Source organism: Orussus abietinus, unplaced genomic scaffold, assembly GCF_000612105.2.
Source record: "Orussus abietinus isolate OABI.00-Male unplaced genomic scaffold, Oabi_2.0 scaffold70, whole genome shotgun sequence".
NCBI lineage: Eukaryota > Metazoa > Arthropoda > Insecta > Hymenoptera > Orussidae > Orussus > Orussus abietinus.
In genome coordinates, this window is record NW_019394280.1 from 164,226 (window position 1) to 185,093 (window position 20,868).

A 20,868-nucleotide genomic window follows, 5' to 3' on the forward strand; every position below is an offset into this window, starting at 1 on the left:
TTCGTAGTTACTATTCGTGCGGCGTAATTGCATTGTGCTTAGCAAGGATGCAGATTTAATACGGGATACTCGTGTAATAACATTTTTATTACAGTGTGTACCCATTAACGTTGACAAATACGTGGAATTGTTTCGTACAATAAACAATAAAAAGATATACATATATGTATAGATAATACACGATTTAGATATATTGAAAAAGTTACTGTACATATTTAATTATATGTCGTGATTATGACTGTTACAATTAATAAGTAACTAGATATATGTTAAATGTTATATTGACGTTACCTTTACCGTGATCATTGTAATTCTTGTTAAAGAAATATGACGACGAAATATACAAAGTGAACATTTATATGCTAAATCGATGTCTCAAAATTTGACTATAAACTTATCCCACTGTACCCTGCCAATATAAAAGTCAATGACTATAATCAAAAATTGAATCATGATTCCGTACAAACTGTTTCGATTTGTGACAATATAAACTGTTACATCGTATTATAGTTACTGTAAAACATTTACCATAGAATATGATTATTGGTTTCTGATGCGTGTTAGGCAAGTTCAGAGTATTCTCAATAAAAAAAAATAATAAAAAAAACAATTTCCTGTCTTTTGGGATTTCGTATATAAAAGCATATGAAATGTTTGCACGCGTATTTATGTAATGCAATAAATTACACCGTAAAAATATAACATCTTTCACCGAGTCTTGTATAAGTACTTCAAAAGCAAAGAAAAATATCAAACAATTCATATACAACACCAAATACTTTATAGTGCTAATTAATGGCTGACTTAATATCTTGATCATGCTTATGTATAAATTAAATATAAAAATTCATTCAATTATATCTATACAATGTTCAAATTTATGTTCTCATTGGGTTCTTATCTTTCCTTTCATATAAAATCAATGGTAAATACGTGAATAATTTTTCATTCTGATTCCTTTGACTAAATGACAAGTTTAGCAAAGTAGATCAAATTGCATTGATTGAAATCAACTTTTCAGGAACTGAAAATTCGTAAGGAAACGGATTAAATATTCGTGATGAAATGTAAAACAATGAGATGAGTGTTAGTAACAAAAATCCAAATCGACATTTCCAGTAAATTTATTTCGAGATAATCATCACGTGTTCGCAAATGTTGAAAAGTCGGATTGTTTCCATGCAGTGAAGATTACCTAAGTTATCGGCAAACATATGCACATTATTCTTCAAGGAAGAAATATTGGCCGGCCTTCTTCTGTTCCAGATCCTAAAAAAAAAAAAACATGATAAAAGTAGCAGCAAACAATATTTTTAATACTTTTTAAATCAAAGCAGCAGTCCTATATTTACAGTTTATAAATTACCTTAACGGATTGATTTTTGTTGATTCTCGGTCGGAAGTTATTGGGATCTCGTCTAAACGTTATTCCTAATAACTCCAAGAACCTATTCATACCATTCAACAACGACTGTGGGCTATGTGCAACAGTTTTAAGGGAAGGTACTCCAGAGAATACGATAACACGATCAGCTAAATATGTAGCCATTATGAAGTCATGCTCCACAACAAATCCAGTCTTCTTCGCATGCAATATAAACCTGAAAATATTTCATGAAATAATACATGTTCGTTCTTTTCTAAATGTTTTACCCGCTTATGGAAATGCAATTAATATTAAAACTAGAAAAACCAAAGAATAGGAAGATAGGAAACCTTTTTATGACTTTCGCAGCCACTAGACGCTGTTCGGAATCTAAGTATGCAGAAGGTTCGTCAATTAGGTAGACATCTGCAGGTTTTCCAAGACATAGTGCCAATGCAACCCGTTGCAACTCTCCTCCAGACAGATTTTGTACCTCTTGATCCATAATATCGTCAATCTTTAGAGGCTTCATAACATCAGTAACAAATTGTGGATGAACGTATGCATCTCTAATTTTTTCATGTAATAATTGCCTGACGATGCCCTGTGACTTGGGACTAATTTTTTGCGGCTTGTAACTAATGTGTAACTGTGGGATATTTCCTACAAGAATAAGAAAAATATGCAGCAATGTAAGCTATATTCATTTTTATAATTATGAGTACTTTAATAATATTGAATACTGCATGGGTCACAAATGGCCTGCAACTCCATTCAGATACTATATTCATTAATTGTTTCAGCACTCAATGCATTAAATGTAATTTGATATACAAGGTATTACAAACATGGTGAACACGATTTACATGGCGCAATCCTTATCGAAAATGAAGTCGAAAAGTTCTGTACTATTTTTTTCTACAGTTCATGGTTTATTTGTATTAATGAATTAAAAAGATCCAACCAGACATATCGATTAAGCCGAACACATATCATCCACATTCTGCTGTGTGCAGAGTGGGCAAGACAATTTACGGTGAACCCTTTGATTCGAGTTCCACTAATTGACATGCCTGGTTGGTTATTATTCAATTAATTATTACAGGTAAACAATTCACTGCAGTAAAAAATAGTTCAGAACTTTTTGACTCCATTTTAGAGAAGAATATTGTTGTGCAAACCATGTCCATCACTTTTGTAACACCCTGTATATTAAATGTTTTTTTTTTTAATATTTATGAACAGCTTACCTGAACCGTCATCTGGTGGTAAATTACCAGCTAACATTCTTATGAATGTAGTTTTTCCAGTTCCATTTTCACCTAATAGTACCAGAATCTCGGAATCTGTAAACTGTCCTCTTTCCACTGTTAATTCAAACGAACCCATAGTTTTAACCATAGCTGGATATTCATAGTGATTCATACGCTTTACTTCTTCTTCGGTTGCACTTTCTGCCACTTTGAAAACAAGAGACTCTTCGCGAAAACGCAGGTTCTCAGTCGGCACAAATCCATCAAGGAAAATATTAATACCTTCTCGAACCGAAAATGGCATAGTGACAACACCATAAGCACCGGGAACACCATACAGACAGCATATAAAGTCAGACAAGTAGTCCAAAACGGACAAATCGTGTTCTACTACTATTATGAATCTGGTATAAACAAAAAGATATATAAAAACAAAGTACACTTTTTCAGTAATCCTAATGAATTGCAAAATTTGTACTAAACACTTACTTATCAGGATGTATAAGAGACCTAATTGTAACAGCAGCGTTCAGACGTTGCTTTACATCTAAATAAGAAGATGGTTCATCAAACATGAAAATATCACCATCTTGAATGCAGACCATAGCACATGCAAACCTTTGCAATTCTCCTCCTGAGAGAGCTTCAATTCCTCGATCACGTATGTGCGTTAAATCTAAAAACAATTTAAATATATAAATCTATAAAATCTACATCATGAAATGCAGTAACGTAAAAGACATCAGAATTATACCTAGCATTTTGCAAATTTCAATTTGATTTTTGCACTCATCTTTCTTATCAAGCAGTTGCTGGACAGTGCCTTTTACAGCTTTTGGGATCTGATCGACATATTGCGGCTTAATAAGTGCTTTCAAATCATCTTCTAAAATTTTGGTAAAATAATTCTGCAGTTCACTACCTCTAAAGTGACTGAGAATCTCTGTCCAATCTGGGGGATCCTAAATAAAGAAATAAGAAAACATAATTTATATACCATTGAAAACAAAGTTCCATGTTCAATATAAAAAACTATACAAACCGTAAAACGACCTAAATTAGGCTTTTGTTTGCCTGCTAATATTTTGAGCGCACTTGATTTTCCAATTCCATTGGTTCCAACTAGTCCAAGAACCTCACCTGGTCTTGGAATTGGAAGTCTATGTAGTTTAAATGAATTTTTTGAATATCGATGAGTTGTTTCTTTTTCCAAGTTACTTGGAAGATTAATAATAGATATCGCTTCAAATGGGCATTTCTGTAAACAGAAGTAGCAAATTATTTTGACCAAATAATAACTAGTAAATACACTCTTTAATCACTGTCATACCATTACGAATATTAATTACCTTAACACAGATACCGCATCCAATACACAATTCTTCAGAAATTGAGGCTATTTTACTATTTGGAGTAACCTCTATACAAAGTTTTCCCATTCGCACAACAGGACAAGAACGTTTACATTCTTGCCTACATCGCTTAGGCTTACACTTATCAGAGTTCACAATAGCTATTCGAGTTAACCGATCGGTTTCTTCCATAGACTTCTTAGGCGGCATTTTGAAGCTGAATTAAAATACCACGTTACTGAAACATAAAGAAAGTAAACAGAAATGTATTCATCGACTGTATAATACGTGTCATTGATGACTTAAAATTTTTTATTTAAAATTAATTATTACGTCAACAAACTGTTAATTATCAACAATTATTAATATGTTGAAACAATAGTTAACACAACTAATGTATCGGGATCTAATTTTGGAATTATATATATCATATTCGGGTAATACATATTTGCTCTTCCGATTCTAACCTATTGTCTCCTAAATCTGACCCTTGATAACATATGTTAAGTTTATCGTAATATATTTTGTAATTAACGACAATTACAGTCTTTCATAAAATAAATGATGCAGCCTTTTCTTACATACGGTAGGTGTGAAAAATCGAAATAAATTACCTGTCAAAAATCAAAACGTGGAGAAAATTTCTTCGTACCTACCTCCTTTAAAGCACGGCCAACTTCAAAAGGGCAGCCATTCGACCACAGCACGGCTTCTATATAGGAGAAAACACTCAAATGGTGGGGGTGACTTCTACCTTGAAGCAACATGCACCAAAGCTGCGTTCCGAAATCTTATTAGGATACATACCAGGGCGTTTATTACGTATTTTTGACGAGAGCGCTCACTTCTCGCACTCTCATCTCACGTGAGTTTAATCGCCGAATTACCTATTCGCTATATAAAAGAACGAGATCACTAGCACTTCCGGACTAGTAATATTTCAAATAAAGGTACATACCATGATGGAGCAGCATCAAAGTGCACCAAAGAAGTGTTGACGCTGTTTACAAGGTATATGAAAATCGAGTGATTGGTTCAAGATACCCTAAATTTACTCAAGGAGGAATTGAGTGGCCACCATACTCCCCAGATTTAAACCCCTGTGACTTTTTCTTATGGGGTTACATTAAAGATCACTGTTATTTTGAAAATCGAACAACAGAAGAATTGACAAAAGCTATTAGAAAAACTGTAAATAGTGTATCAGATGAAATATTAAGCAAAGTTTTGTATAGTTTTCGAAAAAGAATTGATTGTTGCTCGAGTGGTGATGGTGAACACTTTGAAAATATTTATCATTAAATTTATGCATGAAAAAACCTCCAAATGCCTTCTTTTGAAAGCAATTTGAGACATCTTGATACCTGCATGCATTTCAAAATAATTGCCGATTAGTTTCAACAACTTCCCATGGGACACCCTATATAATGAAATAGGATAACCATGTTATTGACAAATTAAGTAGGATCTCAAAAATTATACAAATCTGTAGATATGGCTCAAGAATTATGAGGCAGTGATTCTTCTTTGGATTATTTTCATTTTATAAACTTACTTCTGTGCATTAATATTGAGTATGTTGTCTTTTACATGAATATTGTTAAGATTAGGAAAAAGTACAAACAGGATAAGTAACACATCTAATTAAATTTGTTTATAAATATTTTCATCTTGCACAACAATACGCAATAAAAAATATGGTACTAAAATTAATTTAAATGAGTAAAATTTGTAATCGTATACTCCTGGGTTTCTTGTGAATGCCATTGAAGATTGAATTTATTGTACAATTTTTTCATTTTATTTACATAATGGTGCACATTATTATGTCGATTTTGTCAATACAATTATTGACTTGTGTATATTAAAGATTCTTAAATGGATACAATTCCCTCCAAAATGACAACAGCTTTCCTTCTTTAAAAATATTTTTAAAAAGTTAACATGAGGTTTTTATCATTATGCCACATTTAAACTCTATCAATTGAAACATACAATCTACTACAACAATTATATTAAAGCCTGAGTTGTATAAATCTTGTCAAACAATTCTAGTTGATTTTAGTTGGAATGTCTTTTCAACATTTATTGGTACCTGTACTATACCTGAAACACATCACTCATTTCATCAGTTTTGTCAATGGTTTAGCAAATCACGAAGGTATTTCTTGAATGTAACTTTGTTTCTCTAGTGATGGATCTGCTAGACTTGGTGGGTCTTTTTCAAGCAATGTGGGAAATTCCTCAAACATTGAAACATCTTCTGTAGACGATGCATCCCTTGACACTTTAAAAATAATTGTAACATTTAAATATGATGAATCCATTTTTCATCACGAGTTATAACAATTTACATTGAAACAAATACATACATTCACTATCTAACTTCGCATCTTTATCATCCACCTCTCCCTTCTCATAAGGAAAATTTTCATCTGCATTATCTTCTTCAGAGGTAAAGTGCAAGTATGACAAAATACACACGAGTGCTATGAAAAACAAGTTTGTACTAATCCCTACAATGGCAGATAATATTGGCCAATGAAACATTAGATATCGAAGGCCTGATAAGTGAGCATTTATTATTATAGTCGCAGAATAAAATTCCACGTGATGCGATTGAATCTCAACATGCACCAATGTTACAGGATGACTCTAAAAAGGAAAATAGTAAATACATAAATGTATAAAGACATTTTAAGCTCCTATTAATATGTGACAAATAATATACTGCCTACTTGATCCTCTACGAAGTTTGCAAACAACTCAAGAACAATATTCTGTTTTTCTTCTGTGACTCCAAAAATCATCATTGGTGAAAAAGTTAAAGTAGTCAACGTGTGCAAAAGAGTACTACGATAATGTAACATCGTAGAACGGCATGAGTGCTTAACAAGAACTCCATCTCTACTCTGCAATTTTGCACATACCATAAACATACCTATAAAATAAAGAAAAGATATTAATAAAGACATTTTTATTGTATAACGCAAAAGATAAGAAAGTCACTTAAATTTTCTGGATAATTCTGTCAATTAACATACCAACTTCTTTATTAGCTGGAGATTCTGGCATCTCCAGAAGTAAATTGACCTTATATGGCTGGCCAACCATAAAAAGTTGCTGTTTCTTCGTTAAATACACATATGCAGTTGGAAAACTACATATACCTTTTACTGCTTTGCATGAACTGAGGTACGTAAAACAAGTTTAATAAACATTTACACACAAGCAGAAATGCATTGAAAATTAAAGAAAAATGAAACTCACTCAAATGTTAAATGCACTGGTTTTACATAAGTCATACTAGGCATGTAAGCATAGTAAAAAGCTGTATAAAGGAATATGGAGACCCAGATAATTAGAATGGAACAGACGACAATCATTCCTCCTTGAAAGATGGCATCTCGAGCCGATTGAACTCCTTGGGAGGTTTTTTGTTTCACATTGAACCACCTTAAAGTGATTTGGCGGAGTACGCTTAAGACTAGCATTTTTTTTGGTACTAGATTATGTCCTTGATTACAATTGATTCAACGGTTTCTGAAAAAATTTGTTAAATTCCTTCTTTCTCAATTAATGCTAAAAACTATACAAGTTATATGATTAGTATACTACTGAATAAGACTTTATTACCATCTGCTATTATTCTTTTTGGCACATTATTAGAAGTTTGGAGAACACTATCAGTGATAAACAATGTCTCTTTGGTGTCAACTGAAATTAAACAGTTGATGGCTTATGGACAACTTAAAGTTAATCAATGTTAAAATATTCTTTGATTAGTGAAAATCTATTAAACATAAGAAAAAAGCTTAAATATTTTTACAACTGCATAAATTCTCGATTATTGCAGATAACAGAGACTGCAGATTATTATCACAAATCCGGCTTCGACAGCCATCGATAACACCACTTCGAACTTTGTAACTGCATCTGCGCTGGATTCCGGCTCGGAGTTTTAACTTCGAGCCTAATGCTAGAGACAAATTGACAACCAACAAGTACTTGAGATATTACCAACTGAACAATCATTTTCAAATTGCTCTGTGGGTAATGGTTCCCAATGACTACGTTTTCATCGTTCTCCTTAATCCGGGATTTATCGAGTCCGGATCCAGTAAATTGCATCTCTTTATCGCATTAATAATTACTCAGGAATCGATCAAGGGGGTCTATTACGTAAAGCAAATTGAGCGAAAATGTGCAAAATGAGGAGCTTACGGTATTACGGAACGTTTTTTGTGGTGAAAATGCGAGACCATTCATATGAAGTGCCTAGGCACAAATTTTTAAGCAAAATGGTGAAGCATACAAGAAAAGATAAAAAAATAAGAGTCGTGAACGCCATCTTCCGCGGATTGTGACACCGAAATTCAAATGAGAAACCTCCTGGGTGTTTTGATTTTTGGCAATAATCGTATTCGGAGACGTAATAATAACCTTATTAGAAGAGGAGGGGAATTACGTGATGCCTCAAACCCATTTTCGTTAGAAAAAAAAGAATTTACTAGGATGTACAGGTTAGTTTTTGTTATTGCGAGGTTATATTACATTATTAAACATTGAAAACTGTTAAATAATTCATGCTTACATGACACGATAAGAGAATTATATCGTTAAACTTCTAATTATAATACGTACATGTAAATAGAAATGTAATACACATTTAAAAAATATAGATAGACTCGATTCCTCTTCTTTACTTTTAAAGGCTTTCCATCTTCCCGCCTTTCCTGCCTATAACCCACTACCTGTCAACAATGGGTGCATTCAGAGGAGACAGCTGTTTAGTGATCGGATAGCGCTTATCTGCTGAATGGGTACGATCAGTAAACATGTTTACTGATCAGACCATTCTAATCGCCATTTTCAGCAGAAAATCGCAAAATGTTCCCAACTCATCGGTAACCGCTTTTCTCCTCCGAATGCACCGATTGTCGATTTACAAGTTATTATATACTTTTATTTGAAATATTACTAGGCCGGAAGTGCTGCTGATCTCATTCTTTCATATAGCGAATACGTAATTCGGCGAATAAACCCACATGAGATGAAAGTGCGAGAAGTGAGCGCGCTCGTAAAAAATACGTAATAAACGCCCTGGTTACAAATCCCGGATTTAGGATACGATGGAGATGTAATCCAAATCTCTTTCAGGTATATACATACACAAAATAGCAGCTCTCAGCTTCTACTTTATTCACGTCTATACTGTTATCTCCCCACTATACTTCCTGGTGATCCATGAGTGCGCCTTTGGACATTTGGCGATAAATTGAAGGCACTAATGAAACTTCTCCAGAAGTCGACGCACGGCATAAGCAAATTTGACACGCATTTTATCCCATGCACTAGTTTTCATGTAAAAAGTAACATAACATGTGTCGTAAACGTCAAACGTCAAACCTGTCATTGAATGCGACGAGCTGTCGTCTCGGCAATGTCTGCACGTTTTGCTATATAGACGACATAAGGGTGTCAATTGAAATATAATGAAGAGTAAATGTCACCGTTTCCTCTGTAATCCTCAGTATTCCTCACGTAATTGATTTCATTGCAGAGCTTACTAATAAAGTATTCAATGCGTCAAGATCGGGTTTCCCTGCCCGGATCAACTATGTCAGTAATAGTATTTGTATTCTTGATGTTACCTTGTCACTGGAATGACATTGCTGAAAAAGGTATAAATACTTCTTATATGTATTAATGTAATTATTTCCAACTACTCTGTGATCATATATTATGTGCAAATCCAGAATGCAGAGAGGCCAGCTGAGGGACATTTCGTCCTGGATGGCTCGTTTGCTCCCAGAGCCATCCGACGGAAGCAATCTGATGGATACATTTAGAATGTTCAGCTCAAAATCTCACTCGTCCACTAGTACATTTTATACAGATTTGATTGTTACCGACGACGAGGAGTCTACTGATCAAAAACTCGATGAACCACCGATAATACGTGAATCTCGATTTTTGGAGCAACAGAGTGGAACGAGCGAAGATGGAAACTCGCAAGATTCCGATTCAATAGGACCAGAGGAGCATCAGTATGCACGACATTCCTTTCACAGAATCACCAGCTTTGGTGGTTTTTCCCAATTGCAACCTTTTATTGTGTCAGCTTCAGATACCACTGAATGTGAAAATGTTGACAAGCAAGAAGAAATTTCAAGTGAAGCATCATTCATTAAAATGTCCCGTAGTGTTTTAGAATATAGAAATAGTAGGTAAGTTACAGCATTGTAAGGCAATGTACGATGATATTTTATATTTTCTAAACATTATTAATTAATTCCAATATCATGTCATTAAATCAAACAGGTATGCAGCCACAGAGAGAAATTCACACCAATTCAAATTAAATTCATATACTGTTAGTGAGTCTGAAAGTGAAGAGGAAACCGAGGAAACTAAGTCTTCAAAGACGAATTCATTAACAGCCTTAAATGAGACGGATAAACCAGAATCAGAGATAAAATCACATTCAAAAGAAATTTCGGAAGCAAAAAGAAAAAGGGTGCAGCGAGTAGCTGAAGAGTTACTAGCAACTGAACGCAATTATGTTAATGTCCTTCACCTAATCGACCAAGTATTCCAATTTAGAGTAGACCAAGAGAATAGAGCACACCCAATGTTCTCACAGGAGACAGTACAACACATGTTCTCGAATATAAAGTCAATTTACAAGTTCCATAATGATTTTCTCCTGCCGCAGCTAGAAGAAAGAATGCACAACTGGAACACTGATCCCAGAATCGGTGATATCATGAAAAATTTTGCACCTTTTCTGAAAATGTACACCGAATATGTGAAGAATTTCGATTATGCCATGAACCTTATAAACACGTTACAAAATAAAGTTCCAAGATTTGCAGCTATTATCAATGACATTCAGAAATTGGAGGAGTGCGCCAAACTCTCTCTAGCTCATCATATGCTAAGTCCCATTCAGAGGTTACCAAGATACGAACTTCTTTTGAAGGACTACTTAAAAAACCTTACTAAAGACAATCCTGATTATGAGGATACAAAAAGTAAGACTCGTTCAATTTTTAAATGCACATGTACTGTTCTAAAAATGTTATTTCCGAACGTTTAAGAAAAGTGATTATATTTTTAGGAGCCTTAGAATTAGTATCAATAGCAGCAAACCACACTAATGAAGCAATGAAAATGATTGATAAGTTTAAGAAGCTTTTAGAAATTCAAGAAAGTATATATGACGATATAGATCTAGTCAGTGCAACACGTGAACTCGTTAAGGAAGGCCGTATTGTAAAAATTTCTGCAAGAAGTGGCGATCATCAAGAAAGGCATTTGTTTTTGGTAAGCTTCTATTTAAAAAATGTATTGCATTTCTTTTTAAACCTCATTAATTGTATACTGTAAACACTTTTGATATTAATACGTACAACCATAAAAATAAAATGTATAATATTCTTGGTCATTTAGTCATGCGCTGAATTTAAATTATTAATAATTAATTTCAATTCATCATTTTTCAGCTGAGTGATCTACTGCTTCTGTGTTCAATGAGACTGATACCTGGACCTATGTACCGTTTACGGGCTAAATTCATGGTTGAAAATTTACAAGTAGTCGAAGGTGATAATTTAGAAACGGCTAATACCTTTTACATCAGGGACGAACACAAAAGCGTAGAGTTGTACACACATCAAGCTGCTGAAAAAGCAGCCTGGCTGGATGCTCTTTTCCAAACAATGCGAGAAATAACGAGGCGCAAAGCTAGTCTGAAAACTGGAACAGTTAAAACGTCATTAGTTAAGACCGATGAAGTGACAAAGTGTATGGTCTGCGAAGTATTTTTTTCAGTTATGAAAAGAAAACACAACTGTCGAGCGTGTGGAATTGTAAGTATGTGTAACTTAACCCATTCGGATATAAAAGCTCGCGAGTTTATTCATTCATCGTATTTCAGATTGTTTCTCTAACGTTTATTCGCTTTGCTTTCTAGGTGGTTTGCAGCAAGTGTTCAAACCAAAAACTATTATTCGAAGACAATAGAAATATGAGAGTATGTAGGCTGTGCCATGCTGCCCTAACTCAGCCTTTTAATAAATCCCCGTCTTCACCGCCTGGACCGGCTCCAAGTCTGCTTCAAGTTTCAGCTAATGCTCCGTCAGTATTGTCTAGTTATATGTTGCTGAAAACTCAGGCAAGCAAGCCTTGGACCAGAAGATGGTTCGCACTTCATTCCGATTTCGTTCTGTACTCGTTCAAGTCAGATACAGATAAATTGGCAATGACAGCAACTCCAATGCCGGGTTTCACGGTCACCGAGGGTACAAATTTGCACGACGAGGATCCTTTAAGCATGAGAGATCGAGAAAGAGCTTTCAAAATCCATCACTCTCGGAAGTACTATTACTTGCAAGCAAGTTCGGAACAAGATACAGAGAAGTAGGTAGCTAAACTTTTAAAATGTCACAAAAGGAAGTTAAATTAAATATAATATTAGATTAAGAAGAAGAAGAGGAATTAATATTCAGTATTATATAACTTTCAGTTTCACACAATCAGTTTTTCCTTATTTTTCAATCAAAAATGAACCTATTTAAGGTGATGTAGTAGAGACATCTGAGGGATCTCGTTTATAAAACTTTTCTCCGAACTGAGTGTTAAAATTTCATCGTTTAAAATTTTACCTCGTAGGTGTGAAATCCCTAAGGGAGGTTCTGATACTCATGAAATTTAAATGTTTAAAATGGAATTTTATGGGTGTCATGACCTTCCACAGGGCCTCCATATTCACATAGTAACGTTTCAAACAATTCAGTATATCCAGGTTGGAGAAAAGTTTCATAAACAATTGACCCCTCAGATTTCGCTTTCACATCACCTTAATGAAACATAAGTATAGTGTTTTGTAAATGTTTCACAGGTGGGTACATGCTCTGCAACTGGCGACAAAAGCAGAACTACCTCAATCCGTTCAAGCCGAAGATAATAACGCAGAGAATTAATCGATAGCTCACGCACAATGATCTATATCTTGAATCACCCGCTAGCCAATTTCGAGAGGATGTATTTGTAATCGAGTATCTGCCGATGTAACATAATCACTAGTAAATGTACGTAATATTAATTTATATTATATATATATAGTGTAATTAATGTACGATCAAGTCAATTGACTAATGCAATCAAAGCGCTTGTTGTTTTGTAATATTGTGTTATAATATATTTAAATATATATGTCGATCGGGGATCGATCGCCGAGCATTGCATCGTGCGTATGTAACACAGATATCCGTGTTTAAAATTGAAATTATGGCTTACATTATTTATAGTGAACTCTTTGAGTTTGGCAATAAATTCTTTCATTCACGTCGTTTAAAACATGATGCTAATCTTTTTATCCATTTTCCTTATAAATATATTTATCCCACTTTTCAGTCCTTGAATCGAAAACAAGATCATTGCACGAATTTCAATAGTTCTTTTTATTCAAATATTAGGTATACGCATATACACGTTATTTTCTTTCTTCCAATTGTACGTATATTCCATTTGCGGCAGTCGTAAATACAGTCAAGGGATTCAGTGATGTTTCATTGCCCAGTTTGTAAGAAAGTCGATATTTTAATACAATTGTGATAACAGCCATTTTCGTAATAATTTGCCCAATACGTTGACCTAAAAATTTTAAATGAATATATTTGGCGAATATACGACTTAAAGTTAAATGATCAATTTAAGTATTTTTACGTTAATAATCTCATTTGTACTGCTTACCCACACAAGACCTAGGACCAACACCAAAGGCCATAGATGCGCCTAAAATATCATTGCTTTTTTCTCTCCCTGGAATAAATTCTTCGGGATTCTTAAAATACTTAGGATCATGATTTATAGCATTTATGGACACGTAAACTGGGATATTCTTCTCAAGGACCAGTCCCGTATCTTGAATCTTGCAAAGAAACACGATGTTATTACATTTGTAAGCAAAGGGAATAGAAGGAAAAATCTTCGGTAGAATTATAAGACTATGATTTTTTTAGCGTCTTACTTCGTATTCCTGTTCAGCAATTCGATCTATCAATGGTAATGGAGGATGCAACCTCAACGACTCGTTCACTACCTGATCCAGATAAGTCATATCATTTATTGATTCCAATGTCAACCCCTGCGAGTCAATTACTCGTTTGATTTCCTCGTAAACTCGAGTTTGGTATTCAGGGTAATGAGCCAATTCAAAAAGTGTAAACGCAGTCGTAGTCGATGTCGCTTCAAATCCAGCAATGTAAAATGCCACAGCCTGAGCGAGTAGATTGTCTCCCTCGAATTCTGAAATACACGTCGTTTTCATTTTAATTCCTAACTGTAAATTCAAAAAGGAAAATAACGTGATGTTTCAAAGTCCTCAGAGCATTGACCCTTTTAGTGCCGGCCGAAGTCGTTAGCCCTTGTGAAACGACGATATCTCGTTCTCCTGTACTAAAAGGGTTAAACAATGATGCTGAGAATTTTCTCGCCACATGACTTTGATATCCTATTGTGTATGTCATCATTGAATCGCGTAAGTTGCAAAACACGTTTCTTAATCAGTACCTGCCATATACATCATCTTGTTGATGCTTTATTTTGAACATTCTCTGGGCAACGAGGAAAACGATTAAATAGGTGTTGAATTACGTAATCATCCGGTACGAAGACTGGTATGGCATGGAATACAAAATTTTAATTACAGTGAAGACTTGGTTTTTCCTTTGTCTCTTATTCTGTTGACTTTTAAGGTGATGTGAAAAGGACATCTGAAAGGTCTGGGTGTACCGAATTGTTTGAAACTTTACCACGCGAATGTGGATGCCTTAAAGAAGGTCCGACACTAATAACATCTCATTTTTTAAAATCTTTTTTAATAAATACTTTTGTATTTATTTGTAAAAATGGAATTTCATGGGTGTTAGGACCTTCCACAGGGCCTCTACATCCCCGTAGTCAATTTTTAAATGATTCGGTACACCTAGTTCAAAGAAAAGTTCCATGAACTATTAGATGCTGCTTTCACATCACCTTAAAATAAAAAAAAAACCAACGCCAAAAATTATCAATAATATACAAGTGATATGATATACCATGACAGAAACAAAGAATAATTTTACAATTGTATTCTTTTTTTTTACAGTTGTATATCATATTCCTTGTAGACACCGGCGGCTGTTTCATAACTATTTTTTTTTCGCAGAATTGAAAAACACACAACTATGATAATTTGAATCCTATTCTATTCAAAAGTCTTCTTACCGGGCATCGTTTAATTGTTGCAAATATACCCTGCGAAATTACGTTTCTTAAGGGGTCGTTCTTTGCGAACATAATTTTATTTGTTACATACTGAATTCGGGATTCTGTTCTCCATTTTTTAACGTGAGGAAGGAGTCGATAAGGTCTCCTCTCTTATTTCCGACCCGCTCTCTTGTGTTCATAGAGTCCCAAAACACCATACGGAAGAACTCAGCTGGTTTCTTTGCCATTGGTGCCAAGAAGCCCGACAATTCAGGCATGAAGAAATGGACCAGCAGAATAATCCCACGTTTCAGGCCCGTCAATACTCTCTGCCCTGAAAAATGATTAAACGATGCATGAGATGATAAAATACACAAAGAACCTTTCATTCACTGCCACTCATTCAGGTCGTGCGATTTCACAATTTGCAAGCTGTAACAGTGATGTAATTGTAACGCTGTAGTTATGCAGCGCAAACGGACATTTTTCACTTTTTTGCATCAGAGATGATATTTTTTGTGATAAGCCTCTTTAAATGATAACCGTTTTCCCTATGTTGCAACTCGGACAGGAAACTGATTAAGTATTATCTGATTAGTGTTGGTATCGATCTATTAGAAACTTTGATTGGGGAGTTCGATAAAGACTGTTGTTTGGCGAGTTTTTACTAACCGTCCGTTTTATTCAATTTCATGAGTCATTTCTAATTGCTCAATTTCCAGTTTTAATCCACCGGGTATAATATTCTCTGGCAAGTGAGAAAAATCGAGTGATAATCATTACACTTTACTATAGCGCTTATCTGTTTGTTTGTTTGTGCTTATGCAACGAAATGTTCATCACGGATAGATATCAAAAAACAGTACAAAGAAACTTCCTCCCAAATTCGGAGTCGTGGATTCCAGAAATATCATTAGTTTTTTTTTTTAATTTGGATTCAGTTTAATTTGTCCGTTTCTTCATCGATATATTATTAAACTCGTCACATCACTAAATAACGATCACTCGAGTTGGCCATCTAAAACGGCTCGAAGAACGAGGATTTGAATTGGCGTACAAGACAACTCGAATAGAGAATCCAGATAGTTAAGTGATGCAAAATTTGCATCAAATTTGCCTCGTACAAGATCATGAAATGAGTTACGAAGGTGTTGCTTATGAGTCCTCATTTGAAATTCACATCTGCAGTACACAATGACGAATCAAAGACACTTCCCTAGTAGCACGGAATGAGTTCTAAATATTTTTTTTCTAATCTTTGCTAAATATCTCAAGCGACAGATTTTTTAAGATGTCTCTTTTAAATATTTACAAAATGTACGATATTCGTTAAATGTATAGAAAATATAAGACTAATATTTTGTGCTACTAGGGGAGTTTAACGAGTTCAAATCTTCGACATGTCACGTCGCTAATACCTGCTTTCCAAAAATCCGTATCCTTTTCGTCGAAAGAGTTCGTCGTGATCCCAAACGCGAGAGAAGAAATCACATCCGTGGAGTACCTCGAGCAGAGGTCCTTCAATTCGAATTCCTTCCATCCCGCCTCGTTGGATTTGTTGCTGATATAATTAATCATGGGCACCCCACAGTCCTGCATCAACGGAACCATCTTTCGCAATTTCTGCCCCGTCAAAGTGGGTGTCAATTTGGTCCTCAAATATTTCCACTTCGGGTGCTTGATGCTCAACAGATTGATCAGACCGACCGAGTCCTTTTCTCCATCGCCGCCGAATCTGCGGTTCGGGAAGATGTGGAAGTCCTTTACCATGATCTGCTTTATCAGGTCGGGGCTTCTCAGGAGTAACATGGGCTTGTGGAATATGTAAAACCCGATGTAAGGGGCATCCGGATTGGCGCTCTCGTAGATATCCCGCAAGACCTGACCTGGTGGTTTGCGGAAAGTCAGGGTATCCTTAAAGTTCCCGAAAATTAGATTCGTTGGAGGCGTCGGGATGCCTTTTCTCTTCCAGTATGACAACTTGTAGCTGGCATGTCCATAAAGAGCTACCAAGAGTACCCCAAGTGCAGTCGTTACATACGCCAGCCAAAACACCACTGCGGCCAACATCTTCTTCTTTTCTGCGAAAAGAAAAGTCCAAATATAATTTTTTTTATTATTTTTTGAACGCTTAGGGTAAATCTAGACAAGGTGTCCCAAAAATCTTAGAAATCCAGGCAGATAGTTGTCGAGGTTTCGCAAAAATTTAGCCGATAGCACAGGTATGGGTTGATATTGGCTACCAAGAATGGAAATACAATAACGGCACAGGTACGGGTCGATATTGGCTACCAAAGATGGAAGTATAATAATGGAAGAGCTTAAGTATAATATCCTTACCAAACCTCGGACCAAGGTCTGTTTAATTCAAATTTCAAATGAACGTGGCGTTGGAAAATGTATGATATAAAATTACGATATGCTGCAACGTGCCCTGTGCAAGAAATGGCTTCGCGATAAATGCCCGAGGATAGCATTTGAGGATCCTGATAGCATAACTTGCCCTAATTGTGCAAATTAGTGTGCAAATTAGTAATTATTGCGCAATTTAGTAATTATGCAAATTAGTGTAGAATCGGTTGAATCTTACCACAGAAGTCCGTGGGTCTTATTAAGGGGATGTGAAAGTGGCACACTTTGGAAAAAAGTTTCATGAACGAGAACTTTTTCACGCCACTTTCACATCACCAAGGGGATGTGAAAGTGGCATCTGAACAGTTAATCATTCATGAAACTCTTCTCCGAACTGGGTGTGCTGAGTCGTATCAAACATTATAACGTGAATGTGAAGGCTATAAGGACGGTCCTGACATTCATGAAATTTTATTTTTTATAACAAATTTTAAAAATATGTATGAACAAATTGAACAAAATCGAAATTTCACGAATTTCAGGACCTTCCTTATACCATTTAAACTGAGTCGGTAAAATTTCAATCGATTCAGTGTACCCAATTTGGAAACAAATTTCATGAACTCTTTGACGCCACTTTCACATCATCTTAACCACTTGTACAGGAAATAGAGCCCAGTAGCATCATGCTACAATTGTTTAAATTACGTTTTTGTTTAGAATTATATTTTATTTTTATAATTTGTATCTGAAGTAAAACAGTATAGTATGTAAACATTGTTCACGAACACCCTGCTTATTTCCCATTTCTAAAATACTGTATATTTAAGCTTTTACAAGTCTTTTATGTCATGGTGGGCCTTATTGCCCTGAGGTACATCCCAGACAGCACAAATACATAGCACAGAGGTTCATAGAATATTCTTTGAAAATATTTCAATATTAATAGGGTATGGATTTGTGTGCTATGTACATTTTTTGAACATAGGATGAATGTAGTTTTGGTCAGTTTTTTATATTCGAAATATATTTAACGAAATATTGTATGAACATGGAATTGATATTTTTTACACATAAGAAGTAGCAAATGATATTTTTTGGCACGCAAATAAAAATACAAAAGGTTCATGTTTCAGTATTCTATTTTTAAATTAGTGTCAACATTTGGTGAGATAAAATATTGAAACATTGAAACATAAGCATCTACTTTTACAAAAAATAAAGTGCTTACCCAGGGAATATAAATTTAAAATATTGGTGCACGTATGTGTATTCAAAATAAAGTAATAATATATTATTATTATTGTACGAAATATTTAGCATATTTTGATTTTTTTTAAATAAGAGTATATGTGAAAATGTATAAAATAATTGATAACTAGTATTTCAACGTTATATTACAAACCTTTTCTAACACTTGTAGTATTTATAGAATAGTATTCCATATTTCAAATGACATTGCTAAACCAATATTTTATAATATATGGATAATTGTTTACCGACTTATATTAAAAAATGGGGCGCACTGTTTTAGCTTATGTGTTCGTTTTACCTTATGTCATGTACTCCGCGTATATACTGCATGAATTAATGTATCCAGGTATGATGTCTCAAGTGTGCAAACACAAAATTCCGGTACGAGTATACTGGCGCTTTCATAAATATCATTCTAGTTAGCTACCTTCAATTAACTCCTATCATATCGCAGTGCAAATAATTTTCCAACCGAGTTTGAAGGCTGCGTGAAAAAAATGTAGAATTTTACAACGAACTGAATACATCTCGATTAAAAGAAAAGTCAAGATACGTTATCAGCCCATTTAATTTTTTGTTATCAGCTCTATCGTTGATTATTAGCAACAAGGATAAAGATGAACTTTAACATTTGCACAAATTGATCTTCGGGTTATTTGTTTGTATGTGCATAATTGTTACGTCGCAAAATGAAATAAACATATAAGTAAAGCGATTACCTTAATTTAATTACATTAATGCGCAAGTAACGAAACCGGGCCAAAATAACAAATCAATTTAATCTTTGGATTTCTAAACAGTATTGATTCAAGTTTTTTTTAGATTTCTACTTATTTCTAATAAGATCGAAAATAATTTTAATGTTATACCAAAAAATACACGTTAAAAGTATTTGAAATAATTTTAAACTTTACTTTAACAAAAAAATATAGAAAGAAAAATTCCGAAAAAAAAGGTTTCGAAAATAAACTCTGTACTTTGAAGTAAATTCTTACAATACAAAGGATTCTTCCAAATCTCTGGAAATCTCTAATATTATTTATCCTAACATCTATGCGAATTTGAAACAGCTATTTTAAATCATTCCGTCTATCGCCTTTATTTTATCACACTTTTTCATAGTTTTAATGTTAAGTTCACCTTTTTAAAATTTTGAACCCGTTCTTTACTTTCGCACTGAACCTGTTTGGAGGAAATCACCCGCACAAAAATCACATATTATCCGGCTTGCTTCAAAACGATAACACTATTAAATCGAAATTGACATCTTCGTTTTCACCGTTATCACTTCCTGTTACCAGGAACTACAAAGGATTCTCGTCGTTAATGGTTCTCTGCCTAGCCGTATCTGTGAGCTATTATTACCGAGGGAATGATCTCTAATCGAAGATTTATCTCCCGATCCCCACCTCTAACTTTTCAGGTTTTCCCCTTCTTGCCTTGACAATGAGACCGATACTTTTTTAATCTGCACCCTCTCGATTCTTCGGAGAATAGTAAATTCAGTTCGATTATTATCACTTCAACTCCTATTGACCCTTTCGAATAGTAAAACATGACTGTCCCAATGAACACTGTTATATAACTGTTGGGTAAATGTTACGTTTTCGAAACTAACATGTTATGTAGCATAGAAGTAACATGGAAGTTAGATGTTAGTTATTATTTCCCACTCAGTAAGGTAACATGTTATATTAATGTTATAATTTCAGTTACCTTAAAATAATGTTAATTCTTCATACATTTAATTTAAAAAAATCACTCAATTTTATCAAAAATTATATAATTTTTATTTTTAATTATTTTTTGGTACTTGGCAATAGTTAGATATTAAATGACAGATTAGACTTTCAATGAAATTATGTAATGATAAACTGATTTTACTTAAAGACTATTATGATTTCATTCGACTAGCAAACAATTACTGATAATGTATATGCGCGTGCGAATTAGTCACATTTTTTCATATGAGTAGTAAACAAAATATGACATATATTAATCTTATGACATTTGACGATGAATTATGACAATGACG

General features: G+C 34.3%; 4 protein-coding genes across 10 annotated transcripts; 1 reads left to right on the forward strand and 3 right to left on the reverse strand.

Moving 5' to 3' along the window:
- Positions 1–69: 69 nt before the first annotated feature.
- LOC105698390 (ATP-binding cassette sub-family E member 1) lies at positions 70–4,707 on the reverse strand. 2 transcript variants are annotated; one of them, XM_012422613.2, is made up of 9 exons: positions 4,628–4,707; positions 3,969–4,209; positions 3,662–3,877; positions 3,374–3,581; positions 3,109–3,295; positions 2,617–3,023; positions 1,717–2,029; positions 1,367–1,601; positions 70–1,269 (listed from the first exon to the last, which is right to left on the reverse strand). In XM_012422613.2, exons 2-9 carry the CDS (start codon positions 4,179–4,181, stop codon positions 1,222–1,224), a joined length of 1,827 nt encoding a protein of 608 aa, XP_012278036.1. In that variant the 5' UTR covers positions 4,182–4,209; positions 4,628–4,707; the 3' UTR covers positions 70–1,221. The 2 variants fall into 2 exon arrangements, with proteins under 2 accessions (XP_012278036.1, XP_012278035.1); XM_012422612.2 differs by having other exon boundaries at positions 4,586–4,654.
- A 1,014-nt stretch (positions 4,708–5,721) lies between these two features.
- Positions 5,722–8,214, reverse strand: LOC105698358 (seipin). Of its 3 annotated transcripts, none has more exons than XM_012422545.2 (7): positions 8,196–8,214; positions 7,608–7,688; positions 7,242–7,514; positions 7,016–7,161; positions 6,710–6,912; positions 6,344–6,626; positions 5,722–6,258 (listed from the first exon to the last, which is right to left on the reverse strand). In XM_012422545.2, exons 3-7 carry the CDS (start codon positions 7,463–7,465, stop codon positions 6,125–6,127), a joined length of 990 nt encoding a protein of 329 aa, XP_012277968.1. In that variant the 5' UTR covers positions 7,466–7,514; positions 7,608–7,688; positions 8,196–8,214; the 3' UTR covers positions 5,722–6,124. The 3 variants fall into 3 exon arrangements, with proteins under 3 accessions (XP_012277968.1, XP_012277967.1, XP_012277966.1); XM_012422544.2 differs by lacking the exon at positions 8,196–8,214 and adding an exon at positions 7,801–7,985; XM_012422543.2 differs by lacking the exon at positions 8,196–8,214 and having other exon boundaries at positions 7,242–7,535; positions 7,608–7,985.
- An 898-nt stretch (positions 8,215–9,112) lies between these two features.
- Positions 9,113–13,317, forward strand: LOC105698388 (FYVE, RhoGEF and PH domain-containing protein 4). Of its 3 annotated transcripts, none has more exons than XM_012422609.2 (8): positions 9,113–9,131; positions 9,535–9,655; positions 9,731–10,201; positions 10,296–11,008; positions 11,095–11,300; positions 11,480–11,845; positions 11,950–12,395; positions 12,877–13,317. In XM_012422609.2, the coding sequence occupies exons 3-8, from the start codon at positions 9,732–9,734 to the stop codon at positions 12,956–12,958; spliced, it is 2,283 nt and encodes a 760-aa protein (XP_012278032.1). In that variant the 5' UTR covers positions 9,113–9,131; positions 9,535–9,655; position 9,731; the 3' UTR covers positions 12,959–13,317. The 3 variants fall into 3 exon arrangements, with proteins under 3 accessions (XP_012278032.1, XP_012278031.1, XP_023290700.1); XM_012422608.1 differs by lacking the exon at positions 9,113–9,131 and adding an exon at positions 9,164–9,473; XM_023434932.1 differs by lacking the exon at positions 9,113–9,131 and having other exon boundaries at positions 9,164–9,655; positions 11,950–12,399.
- A 97-nt stretch (positions 13,318–13,414) lies between these two features.
- On the reverse strand, positions 13,415–20,202 carry LOC105698389 (cytochrome P450 6k1-like). Of its 2 annotated transcripts, none has more exons than XM_012422610.2 (6): positions 19,974–20,202; positions 16,646–17,308; positions 15,337–15,561; positions 14,008–14,285; positions 13,731–13,908; positions 13,415–13,631 (listed from the first exon to the last, which is right to left on the reverse strand). In XM_012422610.2, exons 2-6 carry the CDS (start codon positions 17,295–17,297, stop codon positions 13,471–13,473), a joined length of 1,494 nt encoding a protein of 497 aa, XP_012278033.1. In that variant the 5' UTR covers positions 17,298–17,308; positions 19,974–20,202; the 3' UTR covers positions 13,415–13,470. The 2 variants fall into 2 exon arrangements, with proteins under 2 accessions (XP_012278033.1, XP_012278034.1); XM_012422611.2 differs by lacking the exon at positions 19,974–20,202 and adding an exon at positions 19,132–19,267.
- Between the last annotated feature and the right edge of the window lie 666 nt (positions 20,203–20,868).